The sequence below is a fragment of the Cuculus canorus genome, chromosome 2 (genome assembly GCF_017976375.1).
Source record: "Cuculus canorus isolate bCucCan1 chromosome 2, bCucCan1.pri, whole genome shotgun sequence".
NCBI classification, from domain to species: domain Eukaryota; kingdom Metazoa; phylum Chordata; class Aves; order Cuculiformes; family Cuculidae; genus Cuculus; species Cuculus canorus.
In genome coordinates, this window is record NC_071402.1 from 114,557,904 (window position 1) to 114,580,974 (window position 23,071).

General features: G+C 39.2%; 1 protein-coding gene across 2 annotated transcripts in view; it reads left to right on the forward strand.

The window, feature by feature from the left end:
* The first annotated feature begins 347 nt into the window (after window positions 1-347).
* ATP2C1 (ATPase secretory pathway Ca2+ transporting 1) overlaps window positions 348-23,071 on the forward strand; it is a 92,631-nt gene continuing 69,907 nt past the window's right edge. Inside the window, exon 1 of one of the 2 annotated variants that reach the window (XM_054057185.1) lies at window positions 348-368. Coding sequence is in view for 1 of the 2 variants with exons in the window: in XM_054057179.1 (XP_053913154.1) it covers window positions 21,829-21,936 (108 nt within the window). In the remaining variant the exon portion in view is untranslated. Of the gene's footprint in view, window positions 369-21,740; window positions 21,937-23,071 lie in introns of those variants that run through there. The other variant, XM_054057179.1, reaches the window with a different exon arrangement.

The window sequence follows — 23,071 nt, forward strand, 5'->3', positions numbered from 1 at the left end:
GTTCGTGCCCAGCCTGCCTGTCTGTTGACTTCAGTAAAGCTACTAATGTAAGGTTTGCAAGGCTCCACAAGAAAGTATGCCAAGTTCCTTCTTACAGACAAACTTCTTTTAAAAATCCCTGTGGGTTACAGTTCATCTCCATTCTCTCTCCACACCCCTCCTGATTTCCCAACAGTGTTTTCTGTGGCCTTGCTCCTAAGGTATATTTGAGCCTTGCATAACACCTAAAAGGAGAGGAGAGAAATCATGATAACAGCCAGCTCCTTGGGCTGGCTGGGGAACTGAGTGCTCAGCTTAAAAGGGGAAATCAGCTTCTGTCCTTGGTCTCCAGCATCCCCTTCTACACCAGCATCAACTGTGGGAGCCAGGTGGGTAATAAACTACAGCTGACTTGGAGCGGGTGCCGCCAGAAAGTTTCAATTCTAGGTGTCCTCGGGGCTTCTGCAGTCCTTAAAAAAAGCTGAATGGGATGTTTTGTTGTCCTTCTGTTGTTTTTAACTAATTTACTTATCTTTTAAACTTGGAGAGAGGTAGCAAGTGAAGTCAGGTAGCAAGTGAAGTGAAATAGTCCTGTTAACATCTCTGGAAAATAATACTTCGAAGAGTGGTAGAGAGCAACCTAGAGGGAAAATATTTCCCATGGAACTTGCATGTTTTGGGGTGATTGTGTTTGCCACCCCTGATCATTTAGAGGATTTCTCAGCATGCACGCTGCAGACCACCAGAAAACAAATGCAGAATCAGAAGCTAAACAACTGGATTTTCTACTGTAGTAGCATTCACTAACTGACTGATACCGTCACTTAGAAAAACAGCATATTGCAACTCATCCTGGTCAAAATCTGAGTAGTGAAAGAATAGTGGAAGTGAGCTGTGGGTAGGAATCTCATTCTAGTGCGCAGCACATGGCTCAGTGCTGGCAACCTGGCTCCAGCTATGAGACTGGAAAGAGATTTTGAGCTCCTCCTGGGCCATATTTTTGCTGCAAAGCTGACTGATGACAATAATAGATTAGGAAGGACCACTTGGGAAGTTATGGGAGATTATTAACAAATGTGCCTTTGTAAGGAAGTGCTGCTTCTTTGCGTCACAGAGCCAGGCACAATCCTTGTTCTTGTGCTCTCTGAATACAAGAACAGCTTCTGCCTTGTACCAGAGCAGGGTTGACCATCTCAAAACGTTTACAGAGGAGCAAAGCACAGGCAAGACCCACTCGCCATCATGTGCTGCAGCTCAGCTGGCACAGCAGCACTGTGGGAGGAAAACATATTTTCTTCCTCCACTAAAAAAGCTCATTGAATTAGAAACAGCAGGATGGATTCTGCTATGCTTTCATTTTAGACTAATTGTGTGTTGGGGTATACACATGATAATTTTAAAGCAAGGTTTTTTTTCATTCCCAGCCTGCAAAAGATTCCATTTTCCAGCTGCCGGAAAACATCATGAACTGATCCTGTAATGAACTCTCTCATGTAGAATTGCCGCATCACTGTTAAATCTTGCCAGCTCTTAGATTTATGTTCTGCTTCATAAATTCCAAAAAGCAGCTCAGTGTATTTAGGAGCTATTTCCCTGTTTTAAAAGGAATCAGAGTCTATTCCAGGACTCAAGCCAGATCCCTTACAGTTTAAATGAAGACAAATTGCCGTGAGCTTATTTCAAAAGATGACGAAAAAGTTTTTGCAGAGCGATTTCTTCCCCCCCCCGCCAGGAACAAGAACTTGTGCTTTTCATGTTTTTGAAGAATGATGAATAAGCCCAGAAAAATTAAACTGTTGTGTGTGTTCCCTAGTCAAGTATTAACATTATAATAATTTTGTTTTCCCTGGGAAGAAGGCAATGGAGGGCCAGAATCCATTCTCCCTGATTCTACATTCCAACTCCATAGAGTTCAATTCACTTCAAACCAAGGTGGAGCTGCTTTGGAGGGACTAATGATGAGGTCTGGAGGACTTCTTCCTTCAGTTGTTAATTTAAATACAATCCAGATCACTTTAGGTGAACTCTGTGTTGCCTGACTAGTGTAAAACAACTCTTCTAAGTCATGGTGGGTGGTTACTGCAGCTTTTCACTGTAATTGGCAGCCTGAAATACTCAATAGGAAAAAGGGGCAATTTTCTTTTCTTACCTAGAAAGGTATAGGCAGAGCAGCACAACAAATGTGTACTGATATTCATGTTGCATATGCCCATAAGAAGTGGAATGGAATTTGCTACAGGCTGCAAAAATACTTTACAAAAATAAATTTGTCAAGGAGAATATTGGTTTTGAACTGAGTACCTTCCAGATATGTGGGAGAGATGCCTGGGCAACATAGTATGTTGGATCTTAGTGTTCTATACCTGTTGGATTTAACTTATACATCTTTCCAAAAGGAGCTGGAGCATGCAAGAAACACTATAATGCAGTTGGTTATTTGTCATTTTCTGTTAAAAACTGTCTGCTTCCAGCATGTCCAGGCAGATTTAGACAGATTAAAGGGTCCACTAAACAATTGATTGTATATGTACATAAATTAAGACATGAGAGCTTCTAGTAATTTGTTTCAGCTATTAAAATGCTGCTGAGATTTTGACTTTGAGAAAGGAAGTGCCTTAGAAGGATCAGAAGACAATATCCCATGGCAGGCAACCAAATTTAGATGAGTTCAAAGATGCAAGAGATTATGTATTCAGTCTGTTCAAGGGGGAGTATGCAGCTGTGTCCTAATAAAAAGAAATAATTGAATTTGTTTGATCTTCTAGGGCTGCTTCCTTCATAATCTATGCAAGAAATCATTTTTTAATGCTGTGACTTCATTTTTTTCTCAATACCTTTCAAAACAAGGCCTAGTGTCAAGAATGCCTTCTTTTACAGTGTTAGCCCTGACATTTGGCTATTTGTGTGTCCTTTAAATAGGATCCATCCTGTACTGCTCCTGGAGAAGTGCAAAGCAGTTCAGGAAGGCAGACCAGCCTGGAAGGCCGTGGCTGCACTGCGGCTGTGGATTTCCCATGTGTATTGGGCAAAGGTGTACAGAGAGGGAAAGTGCCAGGCCTGACATGACAGTGCTGGGAGAAACTTCTAGTCTAGTTCACACTTGCACCAGCAAACCATTGGACTATCTCCAGGAACTTCTTTCATTATCTGAACTCAAAATGCAATTTTACCTGTCATGTCCTACCTAGAAGTAGTGCACATAAAGCCCACTGAAATTCCCAGTGTGGGTATATTAAAAAATGGCCTGTTGTAGCCTATCCAGCTGTCTCTTAGTGTTTCTGTCAGTTAAAAAAAAAAAAAAAAAAGGAGTTTATTCCACTTTTCCTTCAGAAAACCTGTTAACACTTATCATTTCTTATTGCAAGAAGGGCTAAAAGATTTGGCATCTGAACATCATCACCTTATGGCATGTTGTACCTGAGCAAAGTCTTACCCACACACTTCACAAAAGCAGAGTTCATGGAAGGAACAGTTGTAGCACTTTGAAGTGCTATTTATGCTGTCAGTTCTCTTTCCATAAATGTTTTTTAAATCAGGGATTTAAATTAATCACTCACATGAATCACTCTCAAACTAATCAGTGAACTGATTCCAAATCTGGCAGCCAGTCAGTGTTGATACAAGATTTACTGCACGTATACTCCCAAATTTTGTTTGCACAGTATTTTATTGCAAATATAAAAAGGCAAATACAGTTGTCAATTATGAATGAAATCAAACCACTATGAATTGAAGAACAAAACTGGTGTATATACACTAGCCGTCTGTCAGTATGAACAAAATTACCTGTGAGATGATATCTAGTGCTTAATTGCTAGTTCTTGTAAATAATACATAATCTTTTCTTTCTGCAAATAACATGAACATTTGAGGTTCTTTACATTATTAACGGCATGGCAGGTAGTTCAGAAACTCAGCTGAAGAAAATACTTGGGAGATCCTATGTAGTTTATATTATGATTCCATGCTGATCTTTTGTATGCGTGCCTTCCTATTTTACTGGAAAGTTTCCCTAATTTTGTATTAGACAGGAAAGTCACGCATTTCTACTTCTTTGGGGCATTTCCATACTATAAGTATTCTGAAATATGATTTGAGTAAGAAGAATCATGGAATGCTTTGGGTTGGAAGGAAGCTTAAAGATCATCTAGATCCAACTCTCTGCTGTGGGCAGGGACACCTCCCACTGGATCAGGTTGCTCAAAGCCTCATCCAACCTGGTCTTGAGCATGTCCAAGGTTGAGGCATCCACAGTTTCTCTGGGCAACATGTTCCAGTGCCTCAAGACCCTCGTGGTAAAAAATGTTTTCCTTATATCCAATCTGTATCTTCCCTCATTCAGTTTAAAATCATTGTCCTATCACTACAGGAAGGCTGTTATCTTTTTTACTCAAGTAAGATTTCAGCTTTGCTGTGCAGTTTAGAAAGTAAGAAAGTTCCATTAGCGCTGTCCTACAGTGCTAAGGTCTAAATTTCTTCTCGGGAGCAGTCTGGCTTAACATGGGTCCAAAAGAAGTCATGTCAAATCCAGGGATGAAAGGCAAAGGCATAGGTGCAAAGAGCATACAGCCAACTCCTAAGTGACTGGAGACTTTGAGTGCAAAATCATTCTTTTCCTGCTCTGAAGACAGTAATACACAGAAATCTGTCTTTGTAGCCAAAGCCGGTTACTTTCTAGCCATGACATGGTTCAAAACGTTATTTCCATGATGAAATAATAGGCCATTATATGATTAAGTTAGTGGTACCTTAAGAACCTTGCTGAGTGATGCAGAGCTGGACCTGCATGTTCACTCAAAAAAATGACAAAAGACAGGATGCTCCTGTGTGGGAAGGAAATTCCATATCCTCACTGGAAAAGTTTCATGGCCAAAAAGAGGAAAACAAAATACCTACCATGAAAGAAAAAAGAACTGTGAGGTTCAAGAAACACAAAACAAAGTCTTGATTATGTACCCCTTTCTCCCAGTCCTTTTCATTATCTGAAATACACTTTCACAGATCAGAAACTTTGTCAGTAATGACTTTTTTCTGCATAAACCCCCTATTAATGGGTTCTGTTGTGTTATTTGTTGTCCTAGGCTGGCCAGGAGTATACAGGGCAGAGCGTGCAGCACAGTGCTCTGCTTTGAAAATGGAGAAGTGGGGAATATAGTGGATTGCTGAAGCGGGGGAAAACTGAGCAGGAAAGAGTTTGTGTTCAGGCACAGACCTCATGCCTTTTTCTTGCAGCTGTAGTGAGCATGGAGAGGGTGGGCATGGAAGTGAGGAACAATGAGACAGGCAAGTTTTTATTGCATTACTTCCACGTAATCTTTGGTCATAACAGTAGAAACCCTGTCACCTCGTGCTCTCAGCCAGGGTGCTGAGTGACCTGAGGCAGATATAGGTGTTTCAAGAAAGATGAGGACCATTCTGTTCTTGCACACCCTAAAATTCTCCACAGGAACAGCCAGGTTTGGCTTTAGGTCTTGAAATTCCATGTAGGCTGCCAAAAGTAAAGCTATTCATTAACTGTTCATTAATTCCTTTCTAGAAGTAATTTACTCTTCTTCCTTTTTATTTTCTTTCTCTTCCCTCCCTCCCCCCTCCCCTTTTCTCCAGCAGACATCTCTTCTTCTGGTTTTGTGGCGTGAAAAGTGATTTGGACGATTTGGATTGTTGGTATAGTGGTGTATTGCTGGAAAAAAACAGCCATCCTAGCTGCTAGTCAATTTTAATACTGATTTAGACACTTTTCCCTTTTTTACTGTGGACTTCTTAGTTTTTTATTTTCTTTTTCTTAATCTAAACATCCAGTTTATACATGTATAGTCATTTAATGCAAACAAAATACAGATTTCTTCCAAAAGCAATTTGTAACAGTGATATAAAATTTAAAGACAAGAAAAGCAGTAGGGTGCACTAAGGAATATATAATACCTGCAACGTATATTTTTAATTGCTCTAACTTATACTCTTCAACATATAAGCTTTGTTTTTCTAACTGAACGACCTGGAGGAACACCATACCTGCACATCTGATTGGCTAAAGCTAAGTAAATCTGAACGTTAATTCAGTAGAATCCTCTGAACTGGTAGACAGCCAACTCAATTAATCAGCTATCCTGATAAGAGAGACAAAAATGCTTCTGAAAAGACTAGCAATGGCATAAAGTACCCACCAAACTAAAACTACAAGAATAAGGAGATTATTCACAGTATTTTATGTTTATTTGGCATTTAGTTCCTTATTATTACTGGAACCTCTGTGAAGGAAGTGGTTTGGGTTTTCACACTGATTTAAGAGCTTGCTAATACTTAACTCCCTGTGTCACTGAATGAATATATCCCTGTTAAGCAGTTTCACTGTCATTAAGTTTAATTGTGATAAATTAGTGTCCATGGAGATGTCCTGGTTAAAAGGTTTCTACTATGCCAGCGATTGTAGACAAGTAATATAATCCTGACAGAAAAAAAAAAACAACAAACCCTAAGCAATAACTAAGAAAAGGAATTTTTATTTGTTCTTTGGAGCAGCAGGCAGGGAACTGTCTCCACACCAACGTCTCCTGGGGCAGGGTAATTGCTTTTCTCAGCTAAGTAAGTCAGCTGAGTCAGGTTGTGGTCCCTGGGCACTGCTATTTGATACAGGTGTTTCTCTAAAGGAGATGTATGACCGTTGTAGACTGAGGTTTGGCAGAATCCTGATTTTCAGAGTGCTTGGCTCGCTAGCTGAGTGGAAATCATCTGTAATATTTGTGTTTCTCTGGCCTCCTCTGAGCACTGTGCATAAGAAAAGTTTGCTGTCCAAGCTCTTCAAACAATAACTCTGAAGAACTAATATTCGATGAAGGCTTTTCTGTTCTGTGCTGTTCTGTTATGTTATTAGCCCACAGTGTCAAGGCTAACATGATAATTCTGTAGGCCAGACACTTCTCATGAGGAGTAAGGAATAATTTGAAACGGTCATTAGAATCTGGATGGTGTTGAAAATAGAAATTATTTTCACTTCATCTATAACTTTAGATAGTTGTGCTACAGTATTCATTCCAATTTAGTGCTCATTTCTGGAGTTACTAAATAAGATAACAAGCTCACATTTGTACCCTATCATATGCTTGATTGCCTATATAAAGTGGCCAAAGAGCAATTTCAGATAACCAAATGATTTGATGCTTGACGGAATTTTCAATCTAATTAATCAGCATCTAGGGACATTAACCTGTTTACTTCAGAAGGATTTTTGGTTAGTTGAGGTTCACAAACTAAGTTAACACTGAAAGCAAAGCAACCTTTAGTTCAGCCTTGAAGCTTTCACTGAAGGGTGTTGCAGAGGATTATTTGAAAAAGAAGTTTTCGTATTTCATAATTTACCTCTTAACCATCCTTAATTACTAGTCATTTGATTGTCTTTCATCTTATGTCCAGTGAGCTAAACTGACAGAAAATTACCTTCCTTTTTTTGTAGAAGAGTAAGAGTTGACTCTTACCTACCTACAGAGAATTTTTGAGTAATGAATGTTTTCTTCCAGTAGCTCTGAAGCATGTAAAAGTATTATTAATTCATATTCATGGGCACAAACCAAATAAACAAACATATATACTGATATAGTCTATCTTTCTCGGCCTGCTTCAGTCAAAGCACAAGGACTGTGTTAGATGGGGAGGAAGAAAGAATTCCAGAAGGAGGAATCTCCACTGATCATGCCTCTTTCCAGCCTTTAGGCATTCAAACCCAGGTATCTGCAACCAAGAACTTCACAGCTGATTTTGACAATTGAGAAAAAGAGTGATGGACTTTCGCAGGTAACTGGGCAAGATGATGTGTATTCTCTGGAGGGATTTATTTTTATAGCACAATATTGCCTCCCATAGATGACCATTTATGCTACTTTTACTGCAATGTTACAGAAATAATAATGTTACCATATAGCAAAATGCTTTTTCAGCAGCAACACCTACCTCCTACCTGCCACACCTTCATTGATATTTCTTGGCAACTCTTGAGCAGCAGCACACAGATTTCTGTGTTGGCCTGGAATACCAAATGGGATGCCTTGGCTTGTGCTTAAGCCTAGGAGGCAAGTTTTGTAACATTTTGCTGCACATTTTCATGTGCTAGTAACAGGAGCATGTGATCCCTAATTCCTGAGGTAGAGCATCACTCCTAGTCTCTGCCAAGCTTTTTCGTAACAGGCTCAGCCAGCTTTGCAACTGCAACAGTCATTTTTCTCTAATACCTGTAGAGAGGGACTAGAGTAATACTGTTAAACTATCTTTCAGATCTTGTGAGTAGAGAAGGTTTTGCAAATGTGAAAGGCTATATCATGATATCTTCTAATGCCATAGTACCATATAATGCTAGTTCCTGGGTATTTGCTGTTACATCCTAGTACCACAATATTTCTTTAGATCTTCAGGGCAGTTTTGAGTAAGGTCATTAAAATTGTCTTAGGAGCTAATGACTTCCAATATTTTATTCAGGTTTTTTTCACAGGAAAACACTTGTTACTTTTGTGAGACCATTTTCAAGGTCACAAAACACCGATACGAAAGTTCACTTAGAATACTATCTTCTTTTTTTCACTCAAAAGCATATGTATTTTTAGAACTGAAGCACTACCTGAAGTACCTTCTAAGTTCTAAAATGGCCACAGTGAGCAACAGTCAGCAATACTCACATTGTCTTTGCACCAAAGGACAAATCTAACTATTTACCCTAAATATTATTTACCCAATGGCACAGTTGTCCCACTGAGTCACTTCTGTGTGGTAAACACAACAAACAAACATGATCTTATAGAGTAATGTGTAATGAGTAAATATTATTACCAATGCACACAGGGTAATTTTCATTTAAATGTAAAACATTCTCAAGCACTAGAAGAATAACTTTCTAGGTCTCTGCTGTCAGGGAAGTCACTCTGAAATTACATTCCTCCCTCTTCAGGATGAAATTTTGATTGTACTAAAAATAATGCAAATGCCTTTGCCAATTTTACTGAGGGAAGCTTTTCAACTCAGTCTTTATAAAACATAAGTCCAGAATAGCATTTACCAAGTTCCTCTGGTAACAGACTCCCTTCAGAGCTTGCAGACAGATGGAGAAGTGTTTTGCCCTCACTTCACCTGCAGGCTCCCAGGTTGTGAGTCAGATTTTCCATCTGGAGTGGCTGAGCTATTGATATAAATTAGCAAATCACAAAATTCAGTCCAGACTTAAACAGTGGTTTTGTTTCCAGGGAAATGAGTTGTCTTCTTGTTTCACGTGAGATGGTGAGCTAAGGTCAGGCCTCTTACCACCTATGTAACCACTCCTGAATTTTTCCAGCCTTCTCAAAATCTCTGCCTAATTTAAAGGATTAACCTTCCAGTAGGCAACAGAAGGGACAGGTTGGATGAACCTATTTCAGTGTGCATCATGGCAACTTCCTCTGAGAAGTTTATCATCTGTTTATTAATGCTTGAAGGAGAAGTTTGATAAAAACAGCTGTGCAGAAAGATTAAATATATTTCCCATGCTGATATTCATACTGACTCAGAGTTTACAAAACCCTCACAAAATATTAGCTGTAAAACAGTACCTATCTAGGCTAGTCTTTTAAATAGATTACATTTCATATCAGAACCTTCATCAGAAATAAAACAGGCAGAAGTAAATGAGAACTTACAGACAAATCCCTTGGCTCATAATGTGCTTCTTTTACAAATATTACACAACACTACTACAAGAAAGATCAAGGAAGGAATGAAATTGGGATGAATGGACTGTAGACAGCAGCAGTAAACAGTTCTGTTTGCCCTCATAGCTTAACAGTGTGTGTAAAAGGACCAGAGAAATGCAGGAGAAGATCTGGCATCCACACTCTTAGTATTCTGGAGTGAATTGTAAAGCAAGTGGATAGAAAGGACCTGTAAAAGTTACCTAGTTGAATGGTTCTGAACAGTTTTTCACCCCTGGCTCATCAAATCTTAGATGACACTTTTACCAAACAATTTCAAACCCCATAATGTTAGCGAAACATACAGCCTAACATAAGCAAACAGATTAATAAAAGCAACAGTAAAAAAACTAAAGCATGAATGATCTCAATTAAACAAGGAATAATTAAAAACTAAACATAAATTAGAGTCACGGAAATGGGTTTGGCTATGTCTCACACCACATGTAAGAAATGCTTACGTATCTCGATTACCTAAGGTTATTCAGAAGATAGGCCAATAAACAGAAAATGTTTTTAATATATGGCTATTCTATCATCAGTATACAATGAATCAGTAATGGCAAAATCCACTTTACAGAATACCAATATTCACTTCATCATAATGGCCATGATGAGACTGATTCGGTACTGGGACTTAAAGAACCTCTCACCATTGGGTGAGATTTAGCCTGTATTTCCAGCTGCCCGAGCTTCATGGTTTGTGAGAAGAGCACTCCTTGCAAATCCATTGGGTATATTATGCACAAATACTCTTTCTGGCACACAGAAAAAAAAATGGATATTAAGGATTACTTTTCACCAAAAGTGCTTGTTTCTGTCCCCCAGACATTATTCTATCTTGCACAATACCTTTATTTATTCCACTCTGTATGCTCATTTAATCAAGGGAATGAAATAACCCGGCACTTTTGAATCAAATTTTGATAGAGTAAAAATAAATGCAGATGTTTCCTATCCGCAGGCTTCCCAGATGGTTAATTGACAGTTTAGGCAAATGTGATTGTCTTGCACTGTTAATAATTCTTTGTGAAGTGTGTCATAATATAGTTATTTACAGAATCTAACATTGTGTTGATGGTAGGGAGTACAGTGTACTTTTTATAAAGTCAGCCTGGAGAGTCTTATTTAAAGCAGAAGAAGATAGGGAGTTAGCTCCCATGAGGTGATAAGGGAAATTGCATTGAGATGACAGAGCAGGAGGTTAGCTTCCTGTACTCTGGGATGGAGAGATATGAGAAGCAAAAGGGAACAGTAGTAAATCATGGAGTAATGGCATCACATTATTTCATGGGATGGCCTGGAAGAACACATGGAAGGAGAATAGTATTATGTCTTACACACATGCTGTAAGCATCTATAGGGTGATACCTGTATGCTGAAGATGGGTTTCAAACAGAAAAATGTGGGGAAGAGAGGGATGAGATGCCTTGTTAATTCCACTAGTGACACCACTAACTCCAATGGAAACCCTATTTTGAAATGATCACCTGACAGCATGAAATGTAATGCTTTATTGTCTCACGTGGTTATCATAGAAACTCAAGAACATTCATTAAGTTGATTGTGTATAGGATGTCTTTGAGGTTATTCTTGCAAGGAAAACCCTGAAATGGAGGCATGAGGAAAACAGAGGCTTCCTTTTTCATCACTGTTCTAAAGCCGGCAGAGCACTGCTGGCACCAGCTTTCTGCATCAGATGGAGAAGTGGGTATCCTTCTTACAAGACGAGTTGCTGTTGGAGAGCAGCAACAGCCTGAGTTTTCTTGGGGCAACTCCAAATATGTTGGAAGTGTGCTGTATACTATGCCTTAAGCTAGGCCCTACAGCGTATACGCCCAGCTAGCTTCAGCAACAAGCTCTTCAGAGAGCTGTTTAAAAACCACTTCTTCAATCGAATGCATGTAATGCAAATTAAAAATGTTCAGAGATAGTCCGTATTTTCCTGCACTTCAAAAGGCAACATGACAAAGATATAACAGCACAGTATCCTAATCCCCAGTGTGTGTGCTCCCATTGCAGAAACACGGGGAAAAGTCCTTATGTTTGGTGCCAGGAGTGGATGATACCATTATGCTGACATCCTTGATCTGTTGCAGTTCTGCAACGTTACTTCTGAAATTTTCTCCATAATCCATAGGGTTACAATATTTTCCAAGTTATATGCTGCACTGAACAACCCAAATACAGTATTTGTACCTGACTGACAAACTCTGTACTGTTTTCCTATCATGAAAACTTGGCTGAGTCTGGGAAAAAACCAGCATTTGTGTGTACTCAGTGTATCGTAAGGATCAGAATGGGGAGAAAGCCAAGAGAAGGCCTTCTCCATAGAAATGCAAGGTTACAGTGGGAACACCGAGTCTTCTCTTGGTGGTAAGCGGCACTGGCTCTGTGATGTCTCTGCTCATTTAGTCTCAGGAAGTATCTCCACGACAGAATTTTTACTAACATGCCTTTACTAACTTTCCTTTTTTAATCAGCTCAACAATGTGGCTGACAGATTTTACAAAAACCAAACACGTTTTGTCATTTCTTCCTAAGGGTCCTTTTACTAGTATGTCTAAACCTGAAATTTTCTATTTTCATGTGAACACAGGAGTACTGAATCATTCAAAGCAATTGATACTTCTATAGCTATACCAGATTAAGGTCTGTTCTCAGTCACCCATTAAAAATAACAACAGTATTTTAGCTATATAGTTTTTTAGCTATATAGTTTTTTAGCTATATAGTTTTTCGGTGTTTCAGGGTGATTCATAATGGAATTTGGCAGATGGAGGAAAGCTAGGAAGGGGAACTCATTGCTGCAGGGTGCTGTAAGCACTAGCAGTTTCTACGGGTTCTTAGTGAAATTAGACAAATTAATGCATAAAATATTTATCTAGGCTGTTACACCTAAAGACACCACTTCTGGTGCAGGAAATCCTTGACCTGCAAATTGCTGGAAGCTGATAAAAGTACCTTAGGGAAATGACACTGTACTTGCTCTGCTCTTAGTTGGTCCTTCGTGCATCTGCTACAGGCCATCGCAGAAGGAGACTTCAATGGACATGTAGTTTGTTTGGGCATGGCTAGTTATGCTAGGACAATGAAGGAGGACGCACCAGCTACTAACAGATTGTCTATCAACACATGCAGCGTTCAGAGTTGAGAGAAGTTAATAACACAGCATACTCTGTAATTGGAATGTGTTCATCAAATATGCCTCACGAGACAGAAAATCAGTGGCAGGTTTTCTCTTCCTGCCTGCTGCCTTTGAGAATTCATTGTCAAAGGAAGCTAGACTCAAACAGCCCTGACGCCAAATCACGCCTGTGCACAGAACACATAATTCAAGTTTCATCACCCTTTCCTGTCAACAAGTTTCAGCGCTGTTGAGGAAGGATTATTTCTCCATTACCTTCTGCCTGTGCTAGAACTGAACCAGGATCAGGATGGCAAAATACGTATAGCAAATAATTTAGGCAAATTGCTTCCCTCAAAGAAGCATCAACTTAAATTAATGAAACTTTTAAACATTTAATATTGCATCCGCTCTGTAATTTTGTTGACTGTAATTTTTGTTTTAATAAAAAATCCATTTATTCATCTTTTCAATATGCTGCAGTTCTGTTTTCACTCTGTTTGTAACTGTGACACATTTTTTTCTTCCACTAAAAAATTTGGAGCACTTTTCCTATCTGAAGTTACTGCGCCTAACCTGAGAACATCATTCTGTTTCTCTCTGGCTGATTAATTGATGTTTCATCTCTGTCCTTTTCCTAAAGAGTAAGTTGGGAGTTTTCCTCCTCACTCATCACATATTGATTCATTTGTATTTTTGCTAATTCTATTTGTGTTTCCTTTGTGTCCATATTCTGCCCTTCTGTTTTGAGTCAAAAGCATTACAAATAAATTAACAACTATTTCCCTGCCTGCCAGAGTAATTGCTTATAAAATGTAGCTTTCTGATTCCTTAGAACTGACAAGAGAATTAGGCCCTGAAGCATAAAGTTTGGTATCCCAGCCTGTACCCTTTCTAATGAATGTTCCCATTATATGCTTACTCTTCCAATCTTCTGTTGAGTCTGAGTAACATTTGACCTCCACGTTTTAATCACTTCCTATTTTATTCAAAAGAAAAACTAACAAAAAAGACCTTTTTTACCTGGATTTCAGATGTGCTGTGGCTTACTTCTTCTTCTGTGTAAGGTAAAAGCAAATAAGATCTCAGCCCTTCTTTGCTGTACCTTGTTCTTCTGTACCATCTTTTATTTCCCTCTATCTCCTGCCTGCTCTAAACAGTTTGCATCTTTTAAATCCTTCTTCATATAAAAGCTTTAGCATGAGTATTCATCACCATCGCCTATCTCATATCTTTACATTCCTGCAGCTGTTTTTGTGAGATGATGATACGTCTGGCCATGGGTGCTCCTAGTTGGGCATATCCTTAAATTCTAAACCAGAAAGGAATACTGCCTCATCTCATTCTCTAGACATATTTTTTTTGATCATCCGTTCATAATGCAAGCAATACCTTCTGCTTGGTGTCTTTAAAGTGGTTGAATATCCTCTGCACTAGAGATCCAAGCTATCAAAAACTGACAACTAATTCAGTCCTAGAATAATTTTTAGAGTGTGTACAAAGCAGAAAGAACAGATTGACATGCAGCTACTAGGAAGAGTGTCCTTTGATATATAAACAGATAAAGCCTAAACCATACAAAATTTTCCAGAATCCATTTTCTGAGTGTCTTTTTACTTTCAAATGCCTTTCTTCAAGCCAGGCATTTGCCAATTTATTACATGAAATTCAGAGCTTGATGGCCAAGGTTTTATTCTAAACTATCATGCTGATTCTTCTTTTTAGTTTTATGTAGGTCTCCAACACATTCTTCTTTTTACCTGATCAAGAGAGAAATGAACTGGCCTTGGAGGTAGACCATTTAAAAATGGAGTCTCTTTTAAAGTAGGATATGTTTTTTTCAGTAGATGCTAAGCAGTTTAACCACTAATTGCACCTGAAATTTCAGATGCTCAGCACTCGATCCCTACTCTCCACCAGCTTTCAAATCATGTATATACTTCCAATTAGAACCTTTATATGCTGTCATTGGCAGGATTCACATTCCTCTATGTAGAATAAGTCACATTTTGTGCACTTATGAGATGCCCTCTCCTTGCTTGCTTAATTCACCAGCCTCAATCAGAGAACTTCATAAAGACAAGATGAAAAAATCTAGTATTCCTAGCAGTACTCTCTTTAAACCGTAGGCTAGGCTTGGTCTCTTCGAGTGAGAGGATGGGGCCCCAAGGTGAGCCCCTTATAAAGCCAGTACAGCAATGCCCTTCTTTTCTTTTGTGGCATGTAGCAGTATTATCAAGGGACGTGTTCCTAAGAGAACATTTTGTAGGGCTTCAGAAAAGGAAAAGAAGAGTTACAGATCATGAGAAGATGGGAAAACAAGTTATTTTTGGTTCTGAGCTGTGAAATTATCTTGAGAACGCTAGCAACGTTTAGAAAGAAAAAAGTATTACATAGGTATAAAGTCATAAGGAAACACAGCAGAGTATATTGCACAATAAGTTTGAATAACTAAGTTGAGTTGGAAGGTGCTACTTCCACTTTAGTGAAGTGTCTCCTTAATTTCAAGAGGAAAATTTTATGTCCAGTCTGGTGGAATGGGTGTTGAATATCCCCATTATCTTTCCCTAATCTTACATGAGAAATATTGTGAAAAGGTGTTTAAGAGTGAATTGCTGGAATCAGATTCAGTTTGATAAAGACTATCCTCTTGTTTAGGTGTGAAGAAGAGGATGGTATCTCAAAAGCAAGCAGCACTTCTGAAATCTTCTGATAAGATTTAAAAAAATTAATCTTAAGACTTTTATGGAGCTCCTAGCAAGAATGAGTCTCTTATCCCTAAGTACATCTACAGATCTAGTCCTTGATGTCCACTATGCAATTTCTGTAAATCTTGCACTTAAATAAGAAAGGATTTTCTTGATAGTCTGCTTTTGTATGTCTCTTATTATGCCTTAAATAAGTGGGCCCATTAATGACCAGGACTGTTCTGTATCTGTAAGTGTTCTTTCCATGAGGCAAACCTCCTTTGAAAGTGCCTTTGCATCTGACTAAGAGATGGAAAACTTTCAGATGAGTCCTCTTTAGAGCTGGAAGATTTGTGTGTCTGAGAAAAGAAGACTAATGAGAAAAAGCCCCCTTCACTGCAACACCTCTTCCTCTCCTCAAGTATTTTCTGATGGCTCGGAGTTTAGTGGGGTTTTGGATAGGCTATCTGATTTCCTGTGTTTGAAGGCAAGTCTGAGAATAGTTACTACAGCTCTGTAGGAAGGTTAATTGTGTTAGGCAGACAAGGCAGTGGAGTTCTAACACGTTGGACCTAGGATGAGAGAGAGAGGTGAGAAGTTGTTCAGCTGACTGCCAGGTTCATGAGCAACGGACTTCAGCCTGGCCTTTCTAGCCCTATTGCTCCATCAAGCACTCTAAAAGTAGCCCACAGTCCATCAGCACAGTAAGACATTGTCATGCTCCGTTGAGACATATGTGAATAATTAGTTGATATTTTCTATTCAGACAAAATTAAGAGTCCACAGTATGTTATGAGTTTCGTAGACAAATAAAACTCAGTGGATTTCTGTCATCCAGCTCTGCCATGGCTTCTTGTTGCTATGTGTGGGAAGATCCTTCAGGGAAGAATTTGGTAGGAAAAAAGCCTTGCTCTGCTTCATAATCCTGTAACACAAATACAGAATTTCCTGGGCTATAATGTCAGAATAATTAACAATGAAACACCAGTGGTGAGGGAGCTACCAAGTGGGGTATCTCTGGATCAGTATTGGGTCTGATATTAATTAATGAAAACACTAATTAAGGTTTCTATTAAACTATCTGGAGGATAAAATGAAGCACGCATTGATCAAATTTATAGAGGCCAGGCTGTAGTTACAGAGTGATTGATCAAGATATTTTAGAATAAGAGGCAAATTTTAAATAGGGTGAGATTTTAATTTAGATAAATGTTAAACAATGCACTAGAGGGTGACACTTTATAAAATGGAAGGCTGCTGATTAGAGATTCGTAACACGGAGCAGAACTTAGGACAGTTGGGTAATAAATGGGGCACAAATCCCTATACTGTGGAGCTTTAAAAAGACAAAGAGCTTTTCTGGCTGTACAAAGAGTAGAAGGGAGATTATTTGCAGGACAGTGGCCATAAGGGTATCTGTTCTGTGTTTCTAGTGCAGCAATGTAAGTGTAAAGCTTCAGCCTGCTATCCATGTGAGATAAAATCTTTAATTGTGACCTCAAGGTTGGATAGTAAACGAATAGAGTTTTTGAAAGTGATGCAGAGATGATAGATATGTGAGCACAGCCTCTGAAAGACACATGAGCACAGCATGCTCCACTGATAGTCCACCTCTCAGCCATGTAGCACCTAATCAGGCACCCTGCATATAACCCATTGATGCTAACTTCTCATGCATTCCTGGGCTTTAGAAAATGCAATGGGAGGAAGCAGCTTTGGTCATGGAAAATGTAGCAGGATGTAAGTGTAAAAGTCTCAGCCTCTGCCATCTTATCAACCTGTCCCTACCAGCTATAAAACTGAAGTAACATTATCGTCTGATTTGTGGAGAAGGCTGGTGAACATGAATAATGTAACCAAGGAAAGAAGTTGAGAAATGGATGTTGCTCTTGAGCCTTTTTTAAGAGCCATGATCTTTTAACCATATCTTCTTTCTTTGAAAAGCACTTATTTCTATGCAGAATCAATGATACTGTTTGCATATGCTTAGGCATTTTTTATAGTAATAGCTTGTAATTTCACAGAACTGTGGAACAGCTGAGATTGGAAGGGATTTGTGGAAGTCATTTAGTCCAATGCACTTGCTCAGAGCAGAGTCAGAAAGAGCAGATTGCTCAGGACTGATTGTAAAATTTTTAATATCTCCAAGGCTGAAGACCCACAACCTTTCTGAGCAGCAGATTCCAGTGCTTCATTACTATTTCAGTCATTTAATAAATATTTATATTTAGATGGAACCGTAATTCAGTTTGTGCCCACTGCCTCTTGTCTTTTCACAGGGTGCTGAGAAGATTAGCTCCCTCTTCTTCAGTGCCCTGCCACTCTCCTGGTATTTATGAATATTAAGAAGATCCCCCTGAGCCTTCTCTCCTCCAGACTGAACAGTCCCAGCTTTCATAGTCTCTTCTCTCATGATAGATGCTCCAGGCCCTTAATCATCTTTGGGGCTCTTTGCTGTACTTGCTCCAGTTGACCCATGTCTGTCTTGTACTAGGGAACCTTTAACTGGACATGGAACTAAAAATAGACTATTTCATTAAAATCTTAGAAAATCTAAATCAGTGATGCATATTGAGGATAGTTTGCAATGTTCAAAATAAAAAAGGAACTGGATCAAGTTTTAACTAGAATTCAACTAGTATGTAGAATCATAGAATCATGGAATAGTTTGGGTTGGAAGGGACCTTAAAGATCATCTAGTTCCAACCCCCCTGCCGTGGGCAGGGACACATCCCACCAGATCAGGCTGCCCAAGGCCCCTTCCAAACTGGCCTTGAACACCTCCAGGGATGGGGCAGCCACAGCTTCCCTGGGCAACCTGTGCCATTGCCTCACCACTCTCATAGTGAAGACATTCTTCCTTATGTCTAGTCTAAATCTGCCCCTCTCCAGTATATACCCATCTCCCCATGTCCTATCACTACTATATCCTGCTAGCAAGAATAGGAAATTAAATTGGTTGAGAGTCTTATACTGAGAGCTACACTGTAACTATTGTGATTTATCAAAACAGTATGGTGGGGGGAGATGGGAGAAGCAGCACATTCCTGTCACAGTACACAAACTCAAAATACAGTATTTGCTTTATGCGAACATTATGCTTGCTTTATGCTTAAAGGATCCAAAAGCCATGGCTTCATTGGGATAAAGAAGTCTCGGCCTAAGGAACTTTGAAATGAAAGGGTTTGGAAGATGAAGGTCTCTGGCTGAGCCTCCAGAATGGTAGGAGAAGATGACAAAACAGCTCACAATGAGCAAGAGTTGCTACCCGTCCAGCTGCTAGCAGTTTGTAGAGGAGTAGCAGGACAAAGTCTGTATTTGTCGATCAGCTCCTTATTATATTTGTTTTCAGGGTGGGGATGTATCTATATAGCTGTAGATTAATATCTCTCTTTATGAAATGAGAATTATTTACATCTTTTATAACAGCATCTGGGTGCTGCTTGTGAGTTTTGCCTGCTAGTGATATATTTTATAACTGTCATTAAAGATTTCTGTAATACTGGGCAGAGTTTGTCTACATGCTGTGTAAGAGCTGCTCAAATCACCTTGTCTGATACCACATGCACTAGTTGAACAAATAGGTTAAATAGGTTAACGCTATTCTTAATGATACTGGGTAGTTTCCCTGCCAGAGCTGAGAGATGTTTGCTGTTTTCTGAACACATAATGGTTAGTTATTTGAGTAAAAATTGCATTCATTACTATGTCAAGCTAAAATATTTTAATTCTTTCTTTTGCTTTTAAATAGAGGTGGCATAAGAAGCCACAGAATCTCTTTAATAAAACAGAGGGCACAACACGAAGCACCTGTTCTTTCAGGTGTCAGAATGCCTCTTTGGAAATTTTTGTCACATTATTTTAAACCAGAGAATAGAGAATTTTTCACTAGAACTCTTAAACTAAAACATTCTGACAGCTGATATGTTATGTTGAAAGCTTGTCTTTGCTTTCCCTGGTTAATTACTTCATTTCTTAAAGGAGGGTGGAGGGGAGGAGAACATTAGTGATATGTACCATTGACTGACTGTTGTTCATGCAAATTTCTGTAGTTAATAAAGCTAGTTTAATATTTCACTATTCAATCTCTGTTTCAATGGGTAATTTAAGGGGCTATTAAAGTAAATGTAGAATTCTGTTATTGGCTAAGGCCAAGTTGTGTAGCAACCGCATGATGTCCTTCTACACTTTTGAGGCTTCAGCCTTCTGGATTTCTGCAGGTGACTCCCTTCTGCTTGGTAAGTACCCCTATGGGGCATACGAGAGGTAGGGGTGCTGGTGGTTGCTGAAGCACTGATGCTATCCCAGCCTGACAAGAGCTTGGTCATGCACTTCAGAACTTTGCAAAGAAGCATCTTCAGCCTGGTATGGTTTTTCAGCGAATGGCATCAACATAACATATTGCGATCTTAGACAAAAGTTAGAGGTTATACAAAACCTGGTATTTGTCCATTTTAAAATAAATAACCATTGCAGCTCAATGCTTTCACCTGCTTGAATCTTCTATGTCTGTGGCTTGTGTTTTCTTACTATCCTTGTCTTTCTGCTTACGGTGAGCCTCGCTTTGCAGAGTGTTTGCAATTAAAATTCTTGTCCTATGATGTGTCACTGATCATAACATTCCCCTGGCTTCACAGCAACAAGTGTACTTGGCAATTTCCAGTGCTGACAACTCCAGTTTTCTTCCCCTGCTGTTCAGGTGGTCAGAGCCACACAAGTGCCAACAAATTTGATAAAGCACAGAAGCAATGTTTCTGACTCAGCAGGGCTTTGTACCAAAGTGAGGGTAGGAGAGTTATTGTGCCGAGTGCCCAAAATTGGCTGGCATCTCTGGATGGGAAATGAAGTGAAAGTGGAAGATCACCTTGTAAGCAGGCCTGGTGCCACAGAAACAGATGGGCTGAAGTATAAGCAGCCAAACAGTCATTTAGGAATACAAAATGGATTTGTTGCAGGCAGGTTTCCAAACATAAAATGTCAGAATGGTTGCCTGTGTCAAGCCTCCAAACCTGAAAGGAAGGATATGTGAGAGTAGTGTGGGATGAGCTAACGCTGAAAACAAACATGAAAATCTGTCTTGGATTCTTTCCTGGATTCATTGAAAGATCTTTTATGTAGTTGTGAGACCTAGAAGGGATGAGTTGGAGAAGAGTCCTGCAAAGCAGTATTATTTCCATACCACATGGATCACTTTGCACAAACTGTGCTGACAAGGTAAAGAAATTATTTCATTTGCCTCCCACAGATGTTGATGGGCCCATAACATTGCTCTGACTGGTTAGTCTTTGGCAGCTGTATTTAATAGCTTCAGGACAAATGTTTTATCATTAGCTAAGCTCTAAATAATTCATTATATACAGAAATATACCTCAGTAAAGAGTTAAAAGACTTCGAGTTAATCTCCAATAGGCTACGGAGTTGTAGTGAGGACTGGGTTGCCTTGCTATAATAAGTGCCCAGATCTTCTCTGGGACTTCTCTGCCTAAAAGATCAACAACAACAACAAAGCTGAGGAAAAAACCAACCCAAACTTCTATAACAGTGAAACGCAAGATAATTGATGGAAATGCGCTTTGCTGCTTTTACATCCCCTAAAAAAAACAGGCAAATGCTTATTATTTGCCTGCTGATCAAAGATGCAAAGTAGAGATGGGCTTACAGAGAGAAAAGTAATGACTTGGAAGGAAATGAGCTTGCAGGTAAAATTCAAGGCAAAGGCTCCAATTGCAAGCTAAGCTTTATCTGAGCTTACATTGTTATGCCCTGTAACTGGTGCCTTGCAGTTCCAGTTTAGAAAGTGGAGAATGAAAGAAACCATTAATCTGGATGAAATCCACATAACAGGATTGTGTGCGAAACAAAAGTGAAATCAAACAGTGCAATCCATGAAATACAGCTTGAGGAGGAGGGAGGAATATGCTAGAAACAGCAGTTTTCTAACCTCTTTACTGCAGCTGAAGAAGCTTTAGAGGTGTTATGAGTTATTCTTTGTAGCAAGAGCTATAGGAAAAAGCTGGACCTAGTTACTATTGGTTTATTTTTGCAGCAGAATAGGGCTGTTGGAGCATGCTGTCAGGGGAATTATTTGCATTTGGTAGAACTGCCTCTCAGTTTTTCCAGCTCATACTGCCCTAGTGGCACTTTAACACTGGTCATTTGTTCTAGGCTCTGCATTTGATGTTTTGATTTTCACTAGTTGCTCTGCAGAAAAGGATTGTGCAATAGTCCAGGACTACCGATCTTTGGGAAGAGGCAGAAAACATGCATTCAGATCTCAAACTCCAGATGGGGAAGCCTCTTTAACTGTGCAGGAAGAGAACTTGCTTAAATTATGGATAATCTGCTGCATAAATCTGTCTTCTCCTATTTCACGAAGCTTCCTAGCCATACAGTTTGGAAACTTGTATCGACAGTGAAAGACAAGAGGATTCAAGAAAAGGTAAAAACGAATAAAAAAACCCAGTCTCCCTCAATCGTAACCCTGCGGGTGACTTGGCTACATCTTAAAGGGAGAGAATCAGAAGTTTAGTTGCACTGTTTTCTGAATGTCAGTATCTGGTAGTAATGGCTATGTTTAAGTTGTTATAAAAGCTTTGTGACTTTGAAAAATTGGCCCTGAGAACAAATAATTTTTGACTCTAAGGAAATTATTGGTTGCTTAAAGCAATTTCAGTTCAAGACCGTGAGCTTTATGTAGTCATTACCTGTCTGAGGACCACAAAAATCTTTATTTCACTGCTGTCAGGAGCTATTTTCAGTGTAATTCCAGTTCATCTTGAATCGCTCATTTCCATCCTAGCTGGCTGAAGAAATTTTCAAGCTTCCTTTTACTTTTGATAGTCTTGAATCTCTTTGTTGCACTAAGGGGGGGTGTTTGAGAAAATTAATTTCTACATATGATTAATAATAAACAAGACTTCCCCTCTCTTTACTGTTCTCTTAGCCATAAACATCATGCTCTGTGTGGTAAGGGCTTTGTCTCTACTAAGAGACGCTAATTAGCCCGAGATCAGGTGTAGGGACCAGTCAGTATTTGGGCTATTTGTCATGTAAATCTCTGTTCGATAAAAGGTTGAATTCTTGGCTGTAAGGATTGTAATTTAGTTCCTTAAATGTTTTGGTAGATCACGATTTCTTGACTTAAATGCAACCTGAATATCCTTAGGAGAACTGAAGTTGTTGCTGGAAATGGAAGCCATTTGTGGGGAGGGAGAAGGGGCGAGACTGGAACAGCGCCACTTCTGATAAGTAACTGTTCTTTTTCGTCCCATTTGTGCTCAATATTAAGCTATGTGATGAGCATTCAGAAGCAGCCTATAACAAGAGATGAAATTCTGCATTTCTTTGAAACAGTTAAACTTCTTTGCTCTTTGTGCACTAAATGACGTTGAATAGCATACTTCTCTAAATAAGAGGTCAGCAGGCAAAGAAAGGCATGTTCTTTTACATGATATATTTTGGAAAATATGTACCAGCGCTCTAACTGGGGAGGAAATCTGCTTTTCCTGTTTTGATACAGTAACATTCATTATTTTCTTTCTCACTCCTAATGTTTTTACAATGGCTAACAGCTC